The following is a 24,183-nucleotide window of genomic DNA, read 5'->3' as shown; positions in this document are numbered from 1 at the left end:
GGCAGGAGGCTGACTTTCCTTGAAGTTTTCGCCTCAAATACCGCCATCACACAAGTGTGCGTGGCAGGTTCACAGTTCCTTCTGAAAGGGGGATCCGGGCCCTTTCTTTTCTTTTACTCCCTGGCTGTGGAGTGCACTCCATGCATTTTGTATTTAACCACAGGCCTAACAGCAGGGGGACCAGTTGACCCATCGAACCTTGAAACCATTGCCAAATAAGTCCTTTCTCTTTGTGTTCCCCGTCTCTGCTTGGTTTCTCAGTTATTTGTTATAGTGACAGGAAGCTAAAGCCACTGATTGAATCATCACATGTATTGTTAAAATGATGAACAGCTAACACAGACAGACAATTGCTTCCAATACTTAACAATTCTCTACATTTTTTTTTAAGATTTGTTGTGTGTGGGGGATGTGACTGTGTGTGTCTGCATTTGTATATGTGTGTGTACATGTACATGCATGTGTATATTTGCATGTTTGTGTATCTGCGTGTGTTGTGTGCACTTTTGTACATATGCCAGTGTATATGTGTGTGTGCATATGTGTGTGTGTGTGCCTATGTTCATGTGTCTATGCATGTACATGGGCCAGAGTATGTGTAGGTCTGAAGAACTTTCTCCTTTTTCCTGGAGTTTCAGAGGTCTGAGGTGGGTCTTCTGGCTTGCTAAGCCATCTTGATGACCTCCAAAGTTAAAATTCTTCAATGAAAGTAAGAAGTGTGTTTTAATTCTACATAAGAATAAGGATTATTTTAGAAGTTTGTGGCTGTGCTTCTCCATCTAAAAGGTCTGACTCCTAACAGAGCCAGCAGGGTGTGGATGTGAATTCCAAGGCATCACACTTGGCAGAGGAAGGAGCAAGGATCACATTGCCTCAGGTCCCACTGGGATGGGAGAGGGAGTGCATCATGTTCCCTTGCTGAGGCTGAGGGCGGGCAGAGACTGGAGAACACTGAATAGAGCTCTTAGGGATCCTTGGACGCTGACTGAGAGAGCCAGCAGAGCAGCAAAGCTCATGCCTTAACTTAGGAACACAGCAGAGCTTGATAGTTTATTCTGTGGCTCCTCAGAACTACTTTTACATCTTTGCAAAGTATGAGGACTAACTAATACTAATATTGTAGTATGAATCTTTCTTCTGGATGTATTGCTGTTTTGTTTTCAGGCAAAAGTCATCTTGGCGGTACCCTGTTGACAGCTTAACTTGGAACTTAAATGCAGTGCCCTACCTAGGAAATACAGTACTTTTCTTGCTATTAGTAACCGTGTAAGGGCTCATGAGCTCATCTGCCGATGAAGGTGCTCGCTAGCAAACCTGACGGCCTGAATTTGGCCCCCAGGACCCCGTAGTTGAATAGAGAACCGACTCCCACACATTGTTTTCTGCACCTCTCAAGTTATGGCAGTGTGTGCGCACGCACGTGCACACACACACAGCTTAAAAAATTGTGTAAGCTTGTTTTTTGTTGTTATTGCTTTGTACTCAAAGTGTCTGGGTGCCTCTCTTCTTTGGCATTTCTTCACCAATTCAGTGCCTAAGCCAAGGCTTTGCTCTCTGCATGTCAGGCCATTTTCATGAGATAAGATGAGGTTGTGAGTTTTGTAATTGAGGAGTTTAAACACATGAAAGAGTTTCCTCCCGCACTGGCATCAGTGCTGCCAAGCTGGGTTATTTGGGTAGGACCTGGAATGTATTAACAAGGAAGCCTGCTTTCTCTCCTGCACTGGTTAAGATGCCTTCTGCAGGCTCTGCCTGGCCCTAGTGGGACTGGGACAGCACCTTGTCACATCACATTTCCCAACACTGCAGCTGGAGCAGTCCCTACTGGGTCCTCAGGAGAAACATAATTCTGCCTCAGTGGGTGGCTGTAGGCTGCTAGGACCTGCTGAGGGCTTCAGTAAGGAGGCCTGGAGGGACCACTTCCCATGACTGAGGCTACTACTGCCTCCCTGCCTTCGGGTGGGGGGCACATTGAGATGGTTTTTGTTTCCATGTTGTGATTTTGTTTTTCTTTTTGAGTTGGGGGTCGGGTATTGCTTTCTTATACAAAGTAGTTTTGAATTCCTGAACTTAACTTAGTCTCAGTAACTGGGGAGACAGGCCATCACCAGGCCCACACCTTTTCAGTGTGACTGCTGCCCTGCCCTTAAGGATGCAGGGCCCTTTTAACTGCTGCCCAGGACCAAGTGGTTGCCAGTGCAGTCCATTTACATCAGTGTTTGCTTTCAGCCAAGCCCGAATTTAAGTCTGACAACACCGCCTTACCAGGATATTCTGTGTCTTCTCATAGTCTTTAATTCTGACATAAAATGAAATCCTTACTCCCTTGCTCATTTATCTTTTTTATTTCTTATCCAACTTTATTTCTTACCTTTTTTAGCCGTCTTGCAGAATTTTATCTCATAAACAAATTTCTGAAGCAAGATTGAGAATGACTTTCACAATTTTGAACTGTTTGAACTTTTGAATCGCTACTGTATGTGTTTTCAACATCGAAAGCAGCTTCCCCCACATTCGTGATTCCTGCGTCCAGTGTTTTCAGCCTTAGAGTTTGGGTGGTTTCAGGTTCTGCCTTCGGCAGAAACAGTACAACATAGGAATGTGCAAGAACAACCACTATAAAAATATAAGTAGAAAGAGAGAAAGAGGACTTGAGGGTTTTGGGTTTTGTTTTTTTATATTGTATATGAGTAAATTGTAGCTGTCTTCAGACACACCAGAAGAAGGTATCCAATCCTATTACAGATGGTTGTGAGCCACCATGTGGTTGCTGGGAATTGAACTCAGGACCTCCAGAAGAACAGTCAGTGCTCTTAATGGCTGAGCCATCTCTCCAGCCCGACTTGAGTTTTATATACTCTTCTGTACAATTTCATTTTATATCAAAGAATAGGATGTGTGTGTATTCGTTGTGTATTCAGATGACAGGTAGTTCCCTATCGTATCTAACAGTTAGGAGATTCACTGCACACTTCTTTACTTCCTGCTGTGAAGAAGGCAAGAGTCACTCTCCCCATAAACACCCACTATCCGGCTTATGGAAGATTTCAGTTTTTTGGACAGAATCCACACTCTACACACACTGCTTTCACTTTTATTCAGTGGAGAGCTTTGTAACAAGATACAACTGAAAGCCTTAAGAGAACGTTCTAATTAGATTAAATTCAAGATATATTGTTCTTCATTTTAACAGGAGATTTCCTGCCAAGAACTTCTATTGTAAAAGTATAATATCACATTTTGAAATCCTATATTGTAAACCAGAAATATTTTGGAAGCTGCCCAGAGCTGTTAATATTAAGCTTTGTTTTTAAATCCTTGTGCATCTTAAGATTATATTCTTAGGTCATCTGTCTGCAGTCTTATTACTTTGTAATGCCTGAAATGCTTTGGCCTTTTTAAAATATATAAACCTATCAAATCAGAGCCTTCTCTCCTCTGAACTTTAACACTTTTTCATGACAGGAAAGCTCTCCTTGCAGACAAATGCGGAACTGTAATAAACCGGCCTTGTATTAACTTTCACGTTTTCAGAGGCAGGGCTTGTTTGATTTTTTTCTCTTTGTTGTTTTGAGAGAAGCTGGCATTGTGCTTTACGTGTAGTGGATTGGAGGGTGAGCTTGAACTCCTGAGCCTACTACCTTCTCCTCTCCATCCTTGAGGTTTTTAATAGTAATTTCTTTTGGTTAGGTTCAGGGAGCTCCATCCTGTGGAGTCTGCAGAAGAATGTAGGCTGCCCCATCCCTGAGTCCCACTGATGCACGTGCCTTTTCTTATAAAGTATGCATTCCAGTTTCTGATCTCTTTAAGATGTTTGATAGCTTATCGGCTAATAATAAATGCATTTCATTCTGGATAACCAAATGCTTCTTGTAATATTGATAAGATATATATGATTTTTTAAATTTTTAATCAAATCAAACAAAAACTATATGAGTTAAACCCCAAGATTTCCTCCATTCACTAATTTTTATGATGCTTTATCATAGAAATGAGATTTGCTACAATAAGATTAGCCAGAGATTAAATAGAAAGTCTACAGGCTAGTGCCTGTAATGGCTCACTGTGGAGGAAAGAAAAAATTATATATTTATTTTTGTTGTTGTTGTTTAAAAATACCTGTTAATGCCTAGGAAAACCCTATGACAAAAAACAAGTGAGAGTTGAGAAGCTGTCTTTGAGTGAACTTGCATATTATCTTTTGATCTGACAGGTACTAGTTCAGAGAAAAGGTGAGTAGCCAGACTTCCTTAGTATTCAGTAGTGCGTTAGTATTCAGAATTTACAGCAGGGAATGGTGCACCATACTGCAATCAGAATCGACATGAACTTAATCCTGACTGTTGTTTCTTTTGCACAGCTGTGGCAGGAATGGTCCCTAGGGCCTATCTATATAAGTCATCAGGAAAATAGATTTTGTATACTGAATTTTATTTGAAGGCTATATTTCAGTTCTACACTCTGCGTAATAAGAATATAATATATGTCATAGTAACAAATTATGAACTGTGACTTGTTCAGTCAACATTTGTAAAGTGTAAATATTAACTTAGTACATAGTATAATGTGCTTTATATACATTCCTCCGAGACCTAAAGATAATAGAGCCTTTGCCTTTAAATGTAGATTAAGAAGGCAGGAGATATAAATGGCCCTGGTTTTCTAAAAACAAAAAAAAAACCAAAGTTTAAAATTGGCATATGAGAAGTGGTGTAAGAGCTATCAGGGTCATGTGACTTAGAGCAGGACATCAGGACCTCTGCTTCAGGCATCTGAGAAGGTTTCATGGAAGATCTGTGGTTGTCCATATGCTTTACAAAAAAAAGGGGGGGATTATAGGAAGTTGGAAATGTAATTGAAGGGACTTGGTGGTAGAAGGCATAGTGTAGGGCAGAGGATGTATGCAGTCTTGCTCATTGTAAAGCAAGTTCCACTGTGACCCGACCAAGCATCCCTTCTGGAGATTAAATCCAGGGCCTCCAGCACACAGGGAGACTCACTAACTAACACTGAGCCACACCGTCAGTACAAGAAGGAAAGAAAGTCCATTTTGGGGGGCATCCGCCAGGGAAGGAGGGAGGGAAGGAAGGGTGGAGGGAGGGAGGGAGGGAGGGAGGGAGGGAGGGAGAACCTCTGTAAGGGAGGAGCTTGCATTCCAGCTAAAATGACTAAACTGTGTGCACACAGTGATCCTTAGCATTTTCTGAACGACGCTGGTTTGATCGGCTGTGCCTCTTCTGCTGGTGAATATATAGAAGTGCTATGTTGCTTAGGTTGAAAAAAGTACAAACTCTGCATTCATCACACGGGTTAGGCCCTGGTGATTATCTAAGGGAAACTTAAACCAAGGTGACTGAGGGAGTGGAACTGAAGGGCTGGGTGGCAGTGGCTAGGAAGGGAGCAAAAAAGCTGGAGTTACTTAAAGGTCGAAGATGACTCCACTGTACCTCAGGATGCAGCATAGATCTAGCAGGCCACAGATAACCATTGAAGTCAAATTTGTGGGTTTAAAGTGACTGAGAGAGTGGATCAGAAAACTGTGGTCTGGTAAGATGATTCAGTACTTGAGAGCACTGGCTGCTTTTCCAGAGGACTCAAGTTCAAATCCCAGCATTTCCATGGTGGCTCATAACTGTAACCCCCATTTTAGGGGATATGATGCTCTTTCCTGGCCTCTGGATACTTGGATCCTGAGTTTCTTCAAGACTAGCACAGCTGCCTCACATGTTCTCTAGAACATGTCCATGATCACTTGCAGTAGCCGACCCTTCTTTCTAATAGAACTATGTTATTTTGGGCATCCCAAAAGCACATGCCACACGGGCTATTTCAATTTCACTTAAAATGGTGCATAACACTTAAAATTTGCATTCAGAAGGATAGGAAAACTCAACAAGTTCTTTGATGCTGACAATTTATGTTTAGATTGTTGCGGCTGCAAGGACACGTAACTGGAATGTTACTGGACAACAGAAGCTGCAGAATAAAACTTAGAGCAGAAGTTGGTGGAGAGAATAGAGACAAGCTGTCAGTCACTGCCCAGGGCTGAGGGTAAGACACTGCAGAGGCTCGGCCTGGACATGCAGCAGAGAGTACTGAAGTCTGAGGAAGGAGAAAAGCGAGCCCTGAGGCCGCCAGTGAGAACGCTAAGAGAATTAAACATTGGAAAGGAGTGCTGAAGCAGCAGCTGTGCAATGGGGAGAGGAGGGGTGTGGGCTGGGGAGGGCGTGGAGCTGAGAGACAGGAGCCGAGTACGTTCCCCAAGTACCAGCAGGCCAAAGAGCGAACTCCTTAGGTGGAAGAAAGCTCAATAGGTGTTGTGAGTGATGGGTTCCATGAAGAAGGAACAAAGAAGATAACCTTAAGGGGAGAGTGAGGAAAGCCATGTGGCTGTTGGAGCTGGAGCTGCCTGCAGTCTCTGTGTGCTCTGGTGGGAGTGGGGTCTGCCCTCCAGCTCCACGGCTATGAGTCGGGGGCTGCTGGACATTCAGAGTGCCACTGAGTGCACTCGGATACTGAAGTCTAATTTCTTTACATGTAAATTAATAGCCCATGTGGCATGTGACTGCATTTGGGGATACCCAAAATAACATAGTTATGTAAGGAAAGAGGGTCAGGTTCTGCAAGTGATAATGGACAAGTTCTGCAAGCCATCTAAGGCAGTTGTGGTAGTGTTGACTCAGGGTCCAGGCTTCCTTGTATGAAAATACAGTCTCACTCGCCAGGAGGGCTCCAGGCGGGAGCTTGGGAGGCCTTGTAGATTTCGGTGGACGATCTGGCAGAGGGGAACTGCAGCGACACAGAGAGCCTTCCCCCGCCCTGACAAAGGAGACTGATTTTTAGGTGTCTTTCTCTTTCTGGAGGCTGTTTTCATTAACATCCCCAAACCTGGGATTTGGCAAGCAGGGTTAGGAGAGGTTTTGTAGTGTGAGGGTTCAGTAAATCAATACTGAGCAAGTGAAGATGGCCAGGGGCAGCGTGGATTAGAGCTGGAGGCTGAGGAGACAGGAAGAGCACATTCTTCAGCTGTCAGACCGTGGGAGATAAAGCCCTGCAGCTTCAGTTGTGAGAATTACAGATCGGGAGATAGGATTTCCAGCAGGAAATGGGGTAAGGAGATTAGCAGATGACAGCTGTCAGATAAGAGGAGCATGGGAGATTGATGCCCATTTCCAAGTGCACGGGACCCATGACTGCTCTGCTACAGTTTGCCTGCATCCCGCCTTTGTTCCCAATTTGCTAACATAATTTGGAATATAATCTTAAATGGTAAAACAGGGATTTATCTTTTTGTAGCGGCCTCAAAATTTATCACAACTGAATCCAGAGCCTCTGAGATAATCCTTCCTAACATTACACTTTGTAGATGGAGGACGTAACGTCTGGATTAAGTAACTGCTCGTAGGTTATGAGCTGAGAAAGCTGCGTGGGTTTCCTGCTCCTCATGGACTGCCTTTTGAACTGTAGAGCAACTTGAGCAATCCTGGGTTCTGGCCTGAGAACTTAGCGGCTATCTAAAGGTCTGGACACCAGAAGCCCTGAACCCCAGCCTGGACTACTGTCTGTGGCTTTACCAGCATTTCCTTTTCTGAATTTATACTTAAAAATGACCAAGCTGTTGATTTGACCAATGTGAGAAACATCTTGCTGGAGCACCGCTCTGTCTTGCCCCTAGCTTACTCATGAAGTATCACGTGACAAACCTGCGCTCTGGGCTGCCTGCCTCTGGGAAGAGCGTGCCAGCGAGCAGTTCTTTTCTAATTTTGTAAAAAGTACCAAGCGGGCCTCTCCTGTCACCCTACCCTAAACCTGTGTGCCTCTAACTTCACAGAGATAGACTGACACTTTTTAGAGAGCAGGAGGACCTCTCAGGGTCCTTTTTGCCCTGAATGATGTTAAGAACATGCTAAAGGGTCTGAGATCTCCCATGTTTGTTCTTTATGAAATAGTGGCATATGCCATGTGGCAAAGGCACTTTCACCTGCCTGTTTACACAACACCCCAAACTTTAAGGCATCCGATAGAGGTCAGCAGCTGCTACAAATACAAATGAAGATGTTCGGGTCTGGGAGCCAGAGAGAGGCCTTTGGGTTTGTGGCACTATAATGGCGTTAAGGAGTTTCTTGCAACCATGTATGGTGTTAAGGAGTTTCTTGCAACCATGTATGGAACAGCTCTATAAATTTTCATATTTTTTGAGGAGAAGCACAATGATAAGAGGTTGGTCATTTTAATAAACTAAATGAAAGTATTGTTAAGGTGACCAGAGAGTGTTAAAAACACCTTCATTTGGGGGGTGGGAGGGTATGTAGATACTGGGATACAAAGTGAATAAATTAATTAATTAAAAATATATCTTCATTTTTAATTAGTTAATATAGTTTTCTTGAGGATTTTTAGATGTTAAATTATCATCAGACGTTGATGTTAGTTCAACTAAGCCCTTCCTTTCTTTCCTCCCCTTGCCTTCCTGCCCAGCCCAGCTCCCATCCCCAGGTTGACTGTATTCTAGGTAAATGTAGGAGATGTAGAGATGAAAAGATCCTTTAGGAGCCTGGATTGTCTGTAATGCAGTGCTTCCTAAAATATGGGTCTGATTACCAGTCCAGACATCCTAGAAAATCAAATTTTCCAATGTACCTCCAACCCTAATCCCTGCCCAAGACCTTCAGCATCAGAATGCAGGCGACATGACCCAGTAACAAGTGTATCCATCTCGCTCCAGGGAATCCCGATGCACACTCAAGTGCACACAGCCACTGGCCATATGGTGAGAATCTTACACCTTATTCTTTTTATTGAAACATAATTAACATACCAAAGATTTCACTTCTTGTAAGTGTCTGGTTGAGTGGATTTCACCCCATGGTGGAGCTGTGTAATTCTGAAACATTGCAGCACTCAGAAGGAAACTCTACCTACCAGCTGCAGGTCCCCACTGCAGCCACAAGCTCCAGCCCAGGGCGACCATTAGCTCACTTTTTGTCTTCATGATTTGCCTATTCTGGATGCTTTATATAAGTAAAGTCATGGAATATGGGGCCTCGTGCTTCTGGCTTTCCCTTGACAAAGGTCTGAAGGTTGACTCGTGTGGTTGCGTGCATTCTCTGTTTCTTGGCAGACTTGTACTATGCTGTAAAGATGCTTTGGCAACACGCCTACCTCGTAGTCATTTGATGGACATGCAGCTTGTCTCTACTCTCGGTGCTCTGAGTGTTCATGTCCACGTTTTGCAAGAGCTTGCCTTTAGTTCTTTTAGTTACATTGAGTCAGTTATCATTTGTGATACATAAGTCCAGAAAGCCACTAGAAACAAGTGAGCAGTAAGTCATCCAGAAATTCGGGCATATGTTCCTGTGAACCCATGTTCACAGCACTCTCTTCAGATAATCTATGTAAACCTGGCTTTATGTGTTTCTGCTTAGAGATGGCTCCCCCGATGTATATTGTTGGTTCCTTAACATTGGTATTCATGCCTAACAGCAATGGGACTCGTGCCTGAAAACATTTACTTCACACACACATTTTTCTCTCACTCATGTGTCCCAGCAGCCTTCTTGCACTTGAAAGTACCAAGCAGCCCTTTAGCTGTGGTCTTAAACAGCGAGATCACCAACAGAAAGCAGAAATACAGTGAAAAATGTAGTGTTCAGGGGCTGCCAGAGATGTACCTCTCCCTGTATGTGTGACAGGCAAACAGGAGCACTTCCTCTTGTCTGTCCTCACTGGAATGTGTGTGCCAGCAAGTCAGAGCTCCCACCTCATCAGGAACATGGCTTGGTGTCTGGGAAAACACCACAAGGATTGTTTGGGGAGCTGCAGGTAACTTAGATCTCACAGGCAGATTCTCAAAGTGTGAACCCAGAAATGCCGTATCTGGAGTCTCTGGGTTGTGTGGTGACTGATTAGGTCATTCACTGAGTCTGTTAGTCCCTGAAATTCCCAAAAGCTGCACCAAAGCATTATGGTCTCTTCTGCTTCTGACAGTGTTTGCGATTCTTCTTTCTTTGTTTTGACCATCTTTGAGGGTATGAAATAATACCCATTTCAGTATGGTTTTAATTTTTATTTCCTTAAATCACTAATTAGTCTTAGCTACTTGATGCCTTGGGAGACACCTTTTCAAAACCTTGGCCTCTTTAAAGTGGATTTTCTTTTTATGGATGACTTATAGTTTTTGGGTTGTTTGTTTATAAACACGTATCTGATAGTAGACACTTAGGTATGTAATTTGAGAATTTTCCCTCATTCTGTATATTTAATTTTTTATTTTATTTTATTTTTTTACTCTTTTGAGAGAATCCTAATAATGAAACATTATTTAGACGAAGCCCAATGTCACCTTCTCCTTCGCTCCTGCTTTGGAAACCTGAATATCCACTCTTCACATAACTAACTAATCAGTGTATCACAACAGAAAACTGTTCATACACTTTTATTATTCAAGACATGAAGAGCGGAGTTCAGGTTTCAGTAAATTGTCACTTGCTTTCTAAGAGGTTATCATTTATAAATATATGGTATGTATTTGCAGAGGTTTATAAAGATTTATATAAAATTCTACACTGGCATCATTATGACCATCTGTTTATAAAAAGCAAATCCATTTAACCAACAACTATTTTTGTTTGGGAAAATTGGGAGAAAAAAATACTTATCACTGTATTGGCTAATACTTCCTTCTTAAAAAGAAGGGGGGGGAGGGAGAGGAGGAGAACGACTGTGAACTTTCTCCTTGGAAAGCAGGATTTCAAGAGCCAATTGTGAAAGAACACAAGACTCAAACTTGGAAATAAACAGGCACTGGTGTTTATTTGTGTTAGTCTAGATGTAGTAGCCAATGTGTCAGAAAACCGAGTCTGTGGCTCTTAAACTAGGCCGAGCAGGCCAGCATTATCAGCCAACATGGCTTTAATCTACTAAGTAACTTTAAATCCAGAAGATCAAAGGATGTTATAACTAAACACAGCCCTCTGCAATTTCCCTGTAGAAGCAGGAAAAGGCTAGAAATGACATGTCACCTTCATATCCTGGCTGGCTGACCTCAGTGCTCAGATCAAGTCCCTCTGTGTACCAGCTGTTGCCATTATTAAGGCTTTGCCCCAAGGGGTTAAGTAGGAGAGAAACTCTCCCTCCTTTCCCAGAGCAAACAGAGAAGTCCCAGCCCCTTACTTGCCCATTCAAAGCTTCTGCTTGTGCCTGTCATTCACTCCCACTCCCGCTCCGCTCCTGCCAGCTCCTGCTTTCTGTTCTGAGTTCCCTGCCTGGTCAGCCCTGGCTGTGGCTGCTCTCAGCTTTTGCAGACCACACTGTGCCGAGAATTTTCTTCTTTTAAAAGAAAGGTAATATTTTTATTTCTGCTTCTCTAGGTGGATGTTTGTTGTTTTAGAGGAATTTGTTTTTAAATTGAACCTATTTTCTAAGACTATTTAAAAATCCAGTGTACTTGTTTTCAATGTAAATGCTGAATAGAGTTTTAATACTTTAAGAATCTTGCAGCATCCATTTGAATTTGTAATGTGGTGCCGTACGGGAGGGCTTGCTATTCATAACTTTATTAAAACATGCTTTCTTTGTGGAGTTGGAAGGAAACCTAAGATTTAAAGTGAAGTATATTGTTTCATACCTTCTCTGCCCGAATTGGAGAAAATACTGAAAGTGTGCCTCTACCGTGGCCATTGATAAAAAAGACAGGGAATGACTCTAGGAGTCACTTTACTCACATCTGCCAATTAAGTGTTTTATGGAAGTAAATTAGGCTTTCGCTGTGAGGAGAGCAGCTGAGCGGGAGCCTCTGAGGCTCTGGTCGGCAGCACAGGGCTCAGTTTTACCCCAGGTCATTTCCAGATTCAATCCCGTGTGCTCCTTTCAGCTGCACCTGAGCTAATTAAATGTCATGCCTTGTGTGTACTTTAATTGTTGCAGTGATGGCTACATTAGGATTGGATTTACTGCTTAAAGTCTTGTTAGTAGCAAAATAGACTTTGCTATATTGACTTTTGTTTAAAAACTGTGAATAGGTAGTTTATATGTAATTGGCAAAAAGGAGAAAAAAAGTTCCGACTGGCCTTACTCCATCAGTATGTCCTGTGTGACTGAAAGCTCACATCTTTGATCTTGGTTGGGAGTGAGCAGACGGCCTTCAGCAGGGATGGTGAGCGGCTTGCAGGGCACACTTTGATTGCTGAGTAAGAACTGACTTTAACTGCAAGTGTTCCTGCGGACCTGGATGAAGTATGTTCCTTTCACTTGCAGAGGGTGATCTTAGGCTGGAACTTGGGTTTCCTGTGACTGGGCAGCCACCAGACCAGAAGGAAGCCCTGGCCCAGTGGGCAGCAGGCTCACTCCTTGTGTGCTGTTAACAAGTAATGCCAAGTTCTGCTTTTAGTGTGTTAAGACGAACAGTTGTCTCGTTTATCTCTTCTTCAGTTTTGCCTTTCTGGTTGGTGATGTCAGATGTTGACTATTAGACAACTTAAGGAATTACACAAAATTTGAAATGCCTTATGTTTTATGTACCTTATGTCGTAGACTTGAAATTAAGAACTGTGACCATAAACTACTTGTAGCAAGTATAGAAAATATTTAATGGCTTAAGTACTGTTCTGCAGTGCAGTTTAAGAAACATATTAGCCTTGTCTCTACTTGGAACGTGGTCTATATAAGACTGATTCCTCTAACCTTTCGCTCTAATCTCCTGTCTGTGTAGCTTACATTGAACCAATTACTCTTTTTGGTAACTCTTGAGAAATCTCCTTTTCTGTGGTTGTTATTTCCTGTTCTTCTCCTTCTGTCTTAATTGACCTGAGTCCTGGGGTTGGATCTGAGCATTCTCACAGTATGACCTTTAAAACACAAATACATGTGTCAGACAGCCTGAACTTACACTGAACATTGTCTCTTTTTAAAACATTGTAATTAGTGACCATACCCCAACACAAGAGATAAAATTGAGATAAGATCCAAGACAGTGAAATGCTTGTGATATATGCTACATATATTATATATGATATATGATATCATATATGATACCTATTAGTAACTATATATAATGTACAATATAACGTGCGTATATACATGCTAACTTTGAGAAATGGTGGGTTGTTCTCCTTACTTTTTCATTTTCTCATTTAGTATCTGCTAAATAGAATCATTTAATACCAGCCTTCGTATTTAAGTTATAAAAAAACTCACAAGGAGCATAGTAGGTGCTTCTCATATGGATTGCTAAATAGGGATACTTACCTCTTTAACTGAAAAATATGTTAATTACTTTTGCAAGCAGACAATCCCAAGTGAACAGTATTTACTGTTACTGTACAAGAAAGCACATATCAAAATTCAGGAACATTTGTGTTGATCATTTAAGTATGGAATAGAGATGTATTTATGAAAATTATAGCCTGGCTTTACTAAAAGTAAACATACAGATCAAATGGAGAAAAGAACAAAACCTTTATGAATCCACTGGTTTCATAACCAGTTTTCAGAGTCCTTTCCTCAAGGGATGCCCTTAACAATGTTTCCTACAAATACCTGAGTGATGTTTCCCAAGATGCTCAGTAAACTAAAAGATCCTCCTGAGACCCTCTGGGCCAGACTCTTCAGGGAAGGACCCATTTGGGAACTTGATTTCCTACTACTTAAAGTTCACAGATCAGCAGGGGTTGGGGGCCTGGCACTGACACAGCATTTGTAGGGGAACTAATTCTCAGTAAACCCATTACCATTTAAATCACATAGTTTAAAATGCTTTCTGGCAAGCTATCCCAGTTTTTGGTGAAATGAGAAAATTTTAAAAATTGTTCACATACTTTAGTGAGGCAGTAAGCGAAAGACAGTTTTTCTTCTTGTCTTACCCCAGTGATGGGCATTTCCTCTGAGCTGATAAAGTTTGAGGGTTTGTGGTATGTGAAGTGTTAAGCATCATGTGGTGTCTCTAGCTGGCTCAGTAACATGATCCTGTGTGACCAAGAACTAGGGAGAGGAGAGAGGCTGCCTTGCTACAAGTTGAGTTTTCTTGAGAAAGAGTATGTTTGAATGACCTAAAGCAAGGACTGCTGCATCCCATGGCTCCTGCTTGTGCCAGAGTGAGTGCTCTGTAGTTCTTACTTCGTGGGGGCATGACTCTGGGAAGCAGCCTGGCATCTGGAGGCCGTGTGACCCGAGAAACTTAGGTTGCTCACAGTGTCGCCAGAGCCGGCCTTTCCCCTTTCTAGGTGTGAACTTTGGGGAACATGCTCCTCAGTTGGAGGAGCTGGAGACTTTAGAAACTGACCAGTGATTGGGGATGTACTTTTTTTGAGGGTTAAATAAACTTATTAGTCAAAATAGCTATTTCCTAAATTGCCTTCAGAAGAGCCCCAAGTCACTGAGACTGTGGCAGGTTGTTTCAGGAATTCTGCAGTTGTCTCTCATGTACACTGATGTCCAAATAAGGCCGCTTCTGTGCCACGTTCTTACTTCCACCTGTCCATGCACAGGAGGCGCTGCAGATGCTATAAGTTGGGAAGTGTGTGCCTCTCCATCCTTAACTGTGCAGTACTGTTTATATTTCCTGAAGTAGTTTCTGAATGTTGATTATTTTGAGTGACAGTTGTTGGAACCTCTTAAAAACTGACGAACATTGATTATGTAAACTATGAAGTGCTGCCTTGGCCGCCTATTAAAAAAAAAACCCTGACAGCTGTACCATTATAGTATGAATGAAATTAGAACTGCTGGCCAGGGGTCTATTTCTGTAATTAAAAAATATACATTACCAAAGTGATTCTGATGTATAGCCAGGGTGGAGACTATTGTAACAGACTTAGAGTTTTGCAAATATTTCTTGGACTCATTATATTTCCCTTCGGACTTGTGGTCTAGATGTGTCCCTTGCCCGGGATGAGAGTTAGGTAACCACTTGGCCCTTCTTGTTCGTAGCCATTGTTTGACATATCTGAGTTAGAAAGCTTCTTTTGCTTCAGTTTATATAATTTTGGTTATATGGATTAACACAGTACTCCATATTTACAGTTAACAAATAATTCAGCTTAATAGAATTTAACCACATTGGAACTACACAGACTCAAAGATATCAAGGCTTATCTCTCTCCCTTACACCATGAGTGTGAGAGGGTACTGTGTGACAAGATCATTCCTGTGGCTCTCCAAGAACTTCTTTCTAAACTGCAGTATGTAATAGAGCTGGTGAAGTACGTCATTTGGGAGGTAGGTGTTCGTGCTAAGAAAGGTGCTAGCCTAGTTAGCATCCTTTGTCTCAGATTGTAACGAGAAACCCAATTTTTACACTCCTGTCTCTTCCTGTGTACCTGATACCAAAGGCACATTGGACATAAGCATTGAAAGAGTTAGGCTGGTTTCTCTGTAAGCCTGGCATTCCCTTCTCAGCTTTCTCCTGCATGTATATGTCCATGCCCGGAGAGCGCATCTGAGATAACTGAGTTCAGTCTGGGTGGCTTGTTCTGCTTCCTTTATTGTCTCCCAGTGGCTCTCCAGCTTTCCTCGTGCTGTTGTAACTCTGGGTCAAGTCTGCCCATTCTCCTCCTGTGTCATTCAGCTTTTATACATGCTGTCAATATTTATGTCTAAAGATGTGCAGCACTGATGGTTTATCTTCTTTGATGTCTTTAACAATATGTATTACATGTAGAATCATATTCAAAGAGGTTGTATGATGGTAAAACGCTTTGTACATTTCACTTTCAAAGGTGAATTCTCATTGAAAGAGGGTTATAATCCTTTCAGAGCTCCTGCATCTAATTCAGTTTGCATTTCCACGGTGGGAAGCCCATTGCTGGTGAAGAGGCTCTGAGGTGTCTCTGGAGTAGGTCGGTGGCTGTGGAATGCTGGGAGCCAGCTTTGAGTCTGCTGCAGTTTATGCCTCTGGGAGCAATAGCAGCTTTTATATGGTTCTTGGCAACAAGTGTAAGTGCTTAGGGGGACATGTTTATAAATATTCTTATTGAAGAGTTTAATGGCAGAACGTTTGCGAGCTAAAACAACAACAACAAACAACAACAACAAAAACCCCTATTAGTTTGTCTCAGAAGGTAAGAAGACGCCTCTGCCTACAATTGGCTCCTTATATCTCTGTCTGAACCAATGGGCTTTGTGTCACACTGGAGTTACATTGTTTCAAAATTACCCAAATAGTAGACGAGAGCATGGATGGGTCAGTTAGTTGGCCTGGGTTTTCTTTCCAGCTAGTAGTGTAGCAGTGGCTGGGTAACGCCCTCTAATCCAGTGAGATACCTCTGATAGCCCTGAAAGTTTAACTGTAACTTTTCCAACTATCTTGGGAAATGCTGAATTTAGGAGCTTTTTTTATGTGAATCTTCAGACAGAACTTTCTGTCAGTTGTCTCCTGGAAACCTATAAATCCTGGTTGAGCTTGGCATTTCCCTGGATCCCTCTTGAGGTAGTAGAGAGCCTTGCCCTTGGAGTCTCCATGTGGATTTATTCCAGGCCTGTGACTTGGATGCAGCTTTAATATTGTTGACCTTAGTTTTCTCTGTAATGGGTTCAGCTGTTCTCATAGAGGTGTTTTGAGAAAGTGATCCACACAGAAAGATGACATTTGCTTTCTCCTCTCTTACTCCCTTGCTCTCTCTGCTTCCCTTCCCCTCCTCTCTCCCCATCCCCTTCTCCCCTCTCTCTCCACATGCTCACGGCTGGCCACTACTTCCCTCCCCTCCCACTCCTCCCTCTCTCTCCCTCTTCCCCCCATCTCTGCCTCTACTATCTTAATTACCCTCCCCATGGCCTGAATAAACTCTATTCTATACTAAAGAAAGCAAAAAGAAAGATGACTTTTAGAAACTTTCCTAGTGCGTTATGAGGAAAGCCCCTGGAGACAAGGCTGGCTAGCCCCTTCCAGACCCTCACCTCCCTGAGCAGGCACTGTTTCTCACAGTGGTCAGAGAAGCCTCCCGTGTCTCCACAGTACTGAGGACTGAGAGCCGCATGGTACTGGTGACCAGAACCAAGGGCAGCATTCAGGGCAAGATCAGTCAGTGTCAGAGGAGTGACTTCCTACCAAAACAGGGTTGATAGCTAACATACAAACACTTCCCAGTTCGCCTTATGTCCTTTTGAAAAGACTTGAAGGCCATCCTCTCTTTGGAGAAAAAGAGGCAAGGTAATTTATTTCTTATGTATGAGTTGTACCAAAGATATTCAGATCTTGTCAAATTTTATCAAAATTGGACATAGCAGTTTGGGAGAATTGCTATGAGCTGTAATTAGAGCTTCTCTTAAAATGTCTTCTGTCTGCCCTTCTGTTTCTGCTCTTCTGTTTCTGCCCTTCTCTCTCTGCCCTTTGTTTGCCCCCCTTGCATTGGACTCTCTCTTGCCGTAACTTAGGCTCCTTTGCTGCCACAGCCTCTACATGAGAATGTGTGCCAGGGACTAGCCTAGCACAGCCGTGTTGCTGGAAGTTATTGTCCCCTCCAGGTAGATGGTTCAGAACCCACCTTTTAGCCACATCCTCAGCAGACCCCTAAGTCCGGAGGCACGGGGCCAACATTGGACGTTTTCATCTAGTGAATGTGCTCTAGGGAACACCACTCTTCTGAAAGTGTAATTGGCTACAAAATGGAATTGCAGCCATAGCCATTTACCTTCAGTTTGGGGAGCCTGGTGAGCAGCTAGCGGAATGCGTGGCATCTGCACTTTAGAAGGTGGGTCTGCAAGCTGTCTGCCTTGTTTCACCACTCATCACTGGTGTGTGACTCAGGCAGCCTACTTAGTCTCTGTATCAGGCTTTGTTTTGCAAAGTGGACGAGGTAATGCCTTCCACATCTGTTTTCCTGAAGGCTATTAGTGGGATCACTGGAGGGAGATGATGCATGGGAAAGTGCTTTGGAAACACCACAGAAATACTCTGTTGTGCTGCCGAGGGCAAGGATGACATTGTTCCTGCAGGCAGCGAGGCCTGTGTTTGTTGAGGATAGTGATGGCTAAGTGGTTACTGTGGTAATTGGACAGGGTCTGTGTATCCTCTTTAACAGAACACTTAGATTTTAACGTGGCAGTTTTCTGGCCAGATTAGAAGTTGTGATTTTCAGTTCCAAGCAGGGCTGCATGGTTTTTCATGTACTTTAGATGCCCTTGTGCTCCTGAAGCTGCTTGTATAATCCCATTGCAGCCTTTAAATGAATTGTGTTATTAGCATAGTTTGGTGTATATTGTATTAGTGATTAAACTTTCACAATTTAGACCGATCATATTGTATCATAATAATATAATATGTTCAATGATGTGCTTTTGAAGTGTGAGTCTTTGTATTTTAAAGGATAGAATTCTGAGCACACAAACTGTGGTGACCCTGAACAACTGTATACACACACACACACACACACACACACACACACACACACACACTTTTTTTTGTTGTTGTTGTTTGTTTTTTCGAGACAGCGTTTCTCTGTATAGCCCTGGCTGTCCTGGAACTCACTCTGTAGACCACGCTGGCCTCAAACTCAGAAATCCACCTGCCTCTGCCTCCCAAGTGCTGGGATTAAAGGCGTGCGCCACCACTGCCTGGCACGCATGTGCACACACACACACATACACATACTTTATTTTAACCACACAGACTGTTCCTGGCAGTTCTGGAACATCACACATTCATCTCTCCCACTGAGGTGCAGGCCCTGGCCCTAACCACACTGGTTCTTAACTGAATAGTTGTCTGCAGGTAGCTGTTTGCACATAATAGTGTCCATGGCCCTCTCCCATCCACTACACCCAGATCTAAACCACTGGTCTGGGGGTTTGGTTATATTGTGTTTCATTTGTTTGTTTTGATACAGGATCTGGTGTGTGGTTCAGAATGAGTCAAATTCATGATTCCCTGGCTTCAGCCCCAAGTTCTAGGATTCTAGATACGTAACCATCATGCCAGGGTGACTCATTCTTTCCTATTGTATGTAATAACTAACAAGATGTGGCAGAATTTGAGTTCTCTGTTGATTGTAAATTGGGTTGTTTTCAATTTTCACCTTGAAAGTTTCATAGCCAAGACCCTGATGATATGCATGTTATTCATATGTATCTGAATACACATATTCATATATATCTGAAATTTTACCCTAATAGAATTGTGGGTCAGAGGATAAAGATATTTCAGATTTTGATAAGTAGTGCCTTAGAAAAGCATATCACTTTTCATTTCAAACAAACTCAAGAAGAAAGCAAGACTTTGAGACAGGGAGACTGGGGTAGTTTGAGCTAGCTTCTCAGTTTGTGGCTGGTAGAATCAGCTCTAAACCTCACCCCTACCCACACTCTTTGTTTTCAGTATAGATCTCAAAGTTGCCACCGTAGAACACAATCTAGGCTTTAATACTAGGAAGTATAACATTCCATATCTGCTCATATTTGACATGACAAATGTTCCTGGGAAGGCCGAGGTGGGTATGAGAGCAGTGGCTTTAATGAATTGATGTTGGCAGACAGATTCTTGCAGCCTGAGAAGGGGCACTCAAGCCAAGGTGGAGGCGGGGTGGGGTTGGGTGAGGGAGGGAACAGGGTGAGGGCGAGGCAGAAGGAGAGCTTCCTGTGGATAAGCTCTTAAGAGAACATGCTGGTTTGAACATCACTGTTTGTAAATTTTTCCTTTATGTTTGACTCAAACCAACCCTGAGTGCCACAGTAAACATGCTGTCCTTGCATTTCTTGTCACACTGTGATGCTTAGCGCAGTGTGAGTCACAGGGAGAATGGTTAATGTTAACATGGTCTTCTAGAGTCTCCTTGTGTAGGATTGATTGCTGGATTTATCTCTCCTTCGCCCTTTATGCTTTGCTGTCAGCTCCCCTCCATCCTAGGATTAGACCATCTCTAAGTCACTGCTTGTCTCTGGTCTCTCTCAGCATGGGCTTTAGGGTCAGCCCCTGACTAAAGAATTGAGGCTTTGCTGTTTTCGTCTTCTGAACCCCTTTACCAATACAGCTATTGAGCCTAAATAAGCCATTGGCATTTCTTCAGACAGTTGTTTTGGTTTTGCTTCATCTCTCTGTGTTTAATTTATTTGTGATCCAATTGGTTGTTTTCATTTTATGACTCTGATTAAAGAGGCGGAACCAGAGAAGGCACCAACCATTTCTCTAGCTGCAGTCAGCAGTCTGAGTTCACATTCTTCTCTACTACCTACCTGCGCCTGCTCTGGCACAGGAAATCTCCAGGTTATAAAGCAGGTTGCGTTTCTCGATAGCATGTGTAAAGCTGCATTTTGTCACATCGAGGAGGAAAGGTATTTGGTAACATTAAGTGCCTCCGTTGGCATACGCAAACACTGTTCACTCTTACGGAGCGACAGGTGATGCCTTACAGTAAAAAAAAAAAAGAGTAAAGGGGAATGATCAGGCTGTGACTCGGGCTGTAAGGGAAGATAAACATTTCCTCCTGAAGACGAGGAGATTTAATTAGAAAAAGAACTGGATGAAAATCGGAGAATTTAGAGACCGTTTCGGAGTACTCTGGAGGGCATTCCAGTTGATGTGGTGCTGCCTTGGAACCTGTTTTACTTGTGAACTGTTTGCTTTAGAACTCACTTTATATGCTTGTTTCCTACCCAGTAGCTATGCTGGTAGATAATAGGATTATAGTCATTAGGATTGATTGCATTAAATGAAAGTAAAAATGACCATTTCAGATGTGATCTCAAGAACCGGGTGTGGTTAAAAACCAACCAGTAAACCAGTCCTGCCTCCTCCTGCGCTGCTCCTGGTGCACCTGTCTGTCAGTCAGCTCAGCGGGTGCTTTGTCAGGTGGCTCTGCAGAGCGAGGGCAGGCTTGCAGGTGACAGCTGGAAAGGTGACCGTTTCTCCCGAGTGTTCCACAGATCTTGCCTGGTCACTGCTTCCTACACTGCAGTTATACATGCTAAAGTCTAGTCAACTTTTTTTTTTTAAAGGCTAAGTTTCTTTAAATGTTCTTTATGGTTTGTTTCTTTGGAAGTGTTCCTGATCACCCCGTCTTTCTGTTAACAGTAAGGGTGAGCTGAGTTCTTCCCCAGCAGGCAACTGTGGCCGTCAGGGAGATGGCAGGGTCTTTGGTGGCACCCAGCCACTTAGCCCTGGCCAGCCACCTTGGTCTGAGCTGCCTTGGTCTGAGCTGTGCACTGAAGTGATGCACTGAGTTTACATTGTTTTGTGTTGGGGATACTATATCAGTTCTTAGACTAGATGTTTTTATCCAACAGTGATTTTATGATGGAGAGAGCTACTTCACATACCATAAATAAATCTTCTCTCAGTGGCCTGTAGAAAAAGAGGGCAGGGCCCGCAGGCATGTGATGAAAGACCTTTAGACCTTTGAGTTTATGTGTACAAGGTTTAAATCTTTTATTTTTCTCTCAAAACAATTTGTAAAGACAGTTTTGATTTGTAATTAATTTCTTTGTGGTGTTTATTTAGCTGAGTTTATGCTTGGATGTGAGAGAGTTTTTATCTGAAAGATAAATTATTAAACCAGTAATGCTAAATTTGCATCAGAGCATGTTGAGTAGCCTGTGGGTACCAGGATCTAGATGGGAGCCTTGTGTGTTCCAATGGTGAGTCTGTTCAGAACTGCCTCTGCTGAGGTGATGCAGGGGGTGAAAGGGAGACAGGACCCTTGTACCTGGGAGACCCAGGTTACGTTGTATAACGGATGAAAACGGGGTTACTCTCTTGATGCTTGTGTATGTCCCAGGTGGGGAGGAGCTGGAGGAAGGCTTCCCTAGAAGGTCCATCAAAGGCTCCGGGATGTAAAGGAGCCCATGTGCAGGGTGAACAGGTCAGGGGCATGTGGTGCCTGTTACTGTAAGTCACCAGACTTTGTTTCTGTGTGTACTGCTCAAATGGGCTGGGTGGTGAAGAGGCATCAGGTTGTCTAGTTTTGCTGTTACATGTTGACCGAACAAAGGTGTTCGTGAACATGTGCAGGTTTTTCTGTACAGTGAAGGCCTGGGCTCTTTGGTGCAAAGTAGGGGGAAAAAAATCTAAGAAAATTTAATGTGAAACAAATCTCACCCACAATATCATTTTTCTTATGCAAATATTACTATATATAACACAGAAAGTGAATTCACGAGCAGCTTTTACAGTGTGCCTAAAGGAAATTTCATGTCTGATAATTTGTGTTTTAAGAATTTTTAGCTAACTAATCTTTATTTCAGTAGGCTTTTTCATACTCTGGGACTCTAGTGACTCAGAGGAAAAAAAATCTTAAATTGGCATTTTTCTAAGACATAAACCAGCCTTAAAAGTACTTAGGTTATCTTAACTCACACACCTATTTGCCTTTGATGTCACCTTTCATTTTGCTCAGCACTCCTAAATCGGAAGCCCCTGGCGCTGAGGTGGAAAAGTGGAAGGGGTGCTGTTGTTCTCCTTCACTGAGGGGAGGAGGGGCAGAGAAGGTAGCCAGTGAGGACAGAGGAAACATGAAGTAATGGAGTGGCTGGGTGGTGCCTGCTGCCTCGCAGACACCGGCCTGTAACTCCTGCAGGATCCCTCATTTCCCAAGAGCCGTGTTTACACATCTTACATGCCTTCCTTATTTATATTTTTTCCTGCCTGTTTAGAACTGGATAGCTTTATATCTTTGTCATTTCTAGGACCAAGAAATCAGGCATGGCTGTGATCAGCGGAAGTGACTCTGTGCTTCTGAGCAGTGGCAGCATTTCAACCAGCACCACCAACCCCAGCCCCCTGTCCCCCAGCGATGGAGACCTCACAGCCCAGCAGCTCGCACCCAGAACAAAAGCAAGTCCAAATGGATGCCTGCAACTTAATGGCACAGTTAAGTCATCCTTTCTGCCTTTAGACAACCAAAGAACACCTCAGACGCCAGCTCAGTGCTGCCACCCTTGTCCATACCATCATCCTGTGAGCAGCCATACCAGTCAGCAAGAGTGCCATTGCGAGGCTGGCCTTGCAGCCTCCTCTGCTTTGGCCCCGTGTTGCATGCAGCCACATTCCGAGTACTCCGCATCTCTGTGTCCAAACCATTCACCTGTGTATCAGGCTGCGCACTGCCTTCAGCCCTCGCAGTCTTTCTGCCTTCATCACCCGTGGCCTGACCATTTCCAGCATCAACCTGTACGGCAGCACTTGGCCATCATCAGGTGAGTGCACTGGATATCTTGTTGGCCTTCGGCATTAAACGGATCTCACGTGAATGTGGCAACTCCTATTTATTTCTCCAGAAGGGGAGAAATGGTCAGGAAATAAAACTCATATAAACACTTATTTTGTGAATTGTCTGAAGCCCACTACAATATAATTGAAATAATATATTTGTGTTATCCATTGACTTTCTGTATGTGTCTCCGTATATGGTGTACATACATATATGTGACTGGACACTTGTGTGTGTAGCCCAAGACTGATGTCAACTGTCTTTCTCAATTGCTTTCTACCTTATGTATTGAGGCAGGCTAGGAGTCCCAGCTGGCCTTACGTTTAATAAAAAGTTGTATAGCTAGCAGCTTTTGTTACTGTGCATAAGCGTTGTATTTATGGTGAAGTTACCCAAATAGGACTCTCCTTTTATGTTGTTAGTAGTGGCCAGTCTGCATGAATAAGAAGTTAAAACTGCTTGCGTCTTTATGATTCTGGATGTCTGTGCTCACCGTTTCTATTCATAGGCTTTGAGTGATTGTGCACTACATTGACATCAGAGAGAAGTAGCATCCTTCTATAGCAAATGGTGCCTGGAATGCAGCAACTTTAAGACAGTTTTAGATCCAGGAGACTGAGGAGTGGCATAGGACTTGCCCTCACTAACAGTCCTTCTTTCTCCAGCCTCAGCCCTCTTTCTTTGATATGTGCTTCTCGGAAGTCCTTGGCATATTCACGGCAGGCCACCAGTGACAGTGTGTTATGGAGGACTACGTACTTTGTAAACACAGCACTGGTATGTAATTTTAGGTAGTAACTTTTGATAGGCCAGAAAGAGCACCATTCCCTTTTCAGTTAGGGTGTACTTTCCACACACTCACAGGGTGTAAGGTGCACTTTGATCAGTTTCTCAGAGGTACACACTAGTGTCTGGATTTCAGAGTGGTATGCAATGTTTCTATCACTGTAGACAACTTCCCTGTGCCCCGTCAGCCCTTGCCTCTCACTGCCGTACAAACCTGTCTGTTCTGTTGACTGTCCTATGGACGTACGTGTGCACACACAGTCAT

At 43.1% G+C, this 24,183-nt stretch overlaps 1 protein-coding gene across 4 annotated transcripts in view; it reads left to right on the top strand.

The window, feature by feature from the left end:
* Positions 1-24,183, top strand: part of Disp1 (dispatched RND transporter family member 1) — a 164,411-nt gene that overhangs the window by 91,342 nt on the left and 48,886 nt on the right. For 3 of the 4 annotated variants that reach the window (XM_031337436.1, XM_031337425.1, XM_031337430.1), the window contains exon 4: positions 22,609-23,118. In XM_031337436.1, coding sequence (XP_031193296.1) covers positions 22,625-23,118 — 494 coding nt within the window. In that variant the 5' untranslated portion in view covers positions 22,609-22,624. Of the gene's footprint in view, positions 1-11,094; positions 11,343-22,608; positions 23,119-24,183 lie in introns of those variants that run through there. The other variant, XM_031337442.1, reaches the window with a different exon arrangement.

The sequence above is a fragment of the Mastomys coucha genome, unplaced genomic scaffold, assembly GCF_008632895.1.
Source record: "Mastomys coucha isolate ucsf_1 unplaced genomic scaffold, UCSF_Mcou_1 pScaffold1, whole genome shotgun sequence".
Classification (NCBI taxonomy): Eukaryota; Metazoa; Chordata; class Mammalia; order Rodentia; family Muridae; genus Mastomys; species Mastomys coucha.
This window is presented reverse-complemented; position numbering and strand designations above follow the sequence as displayed.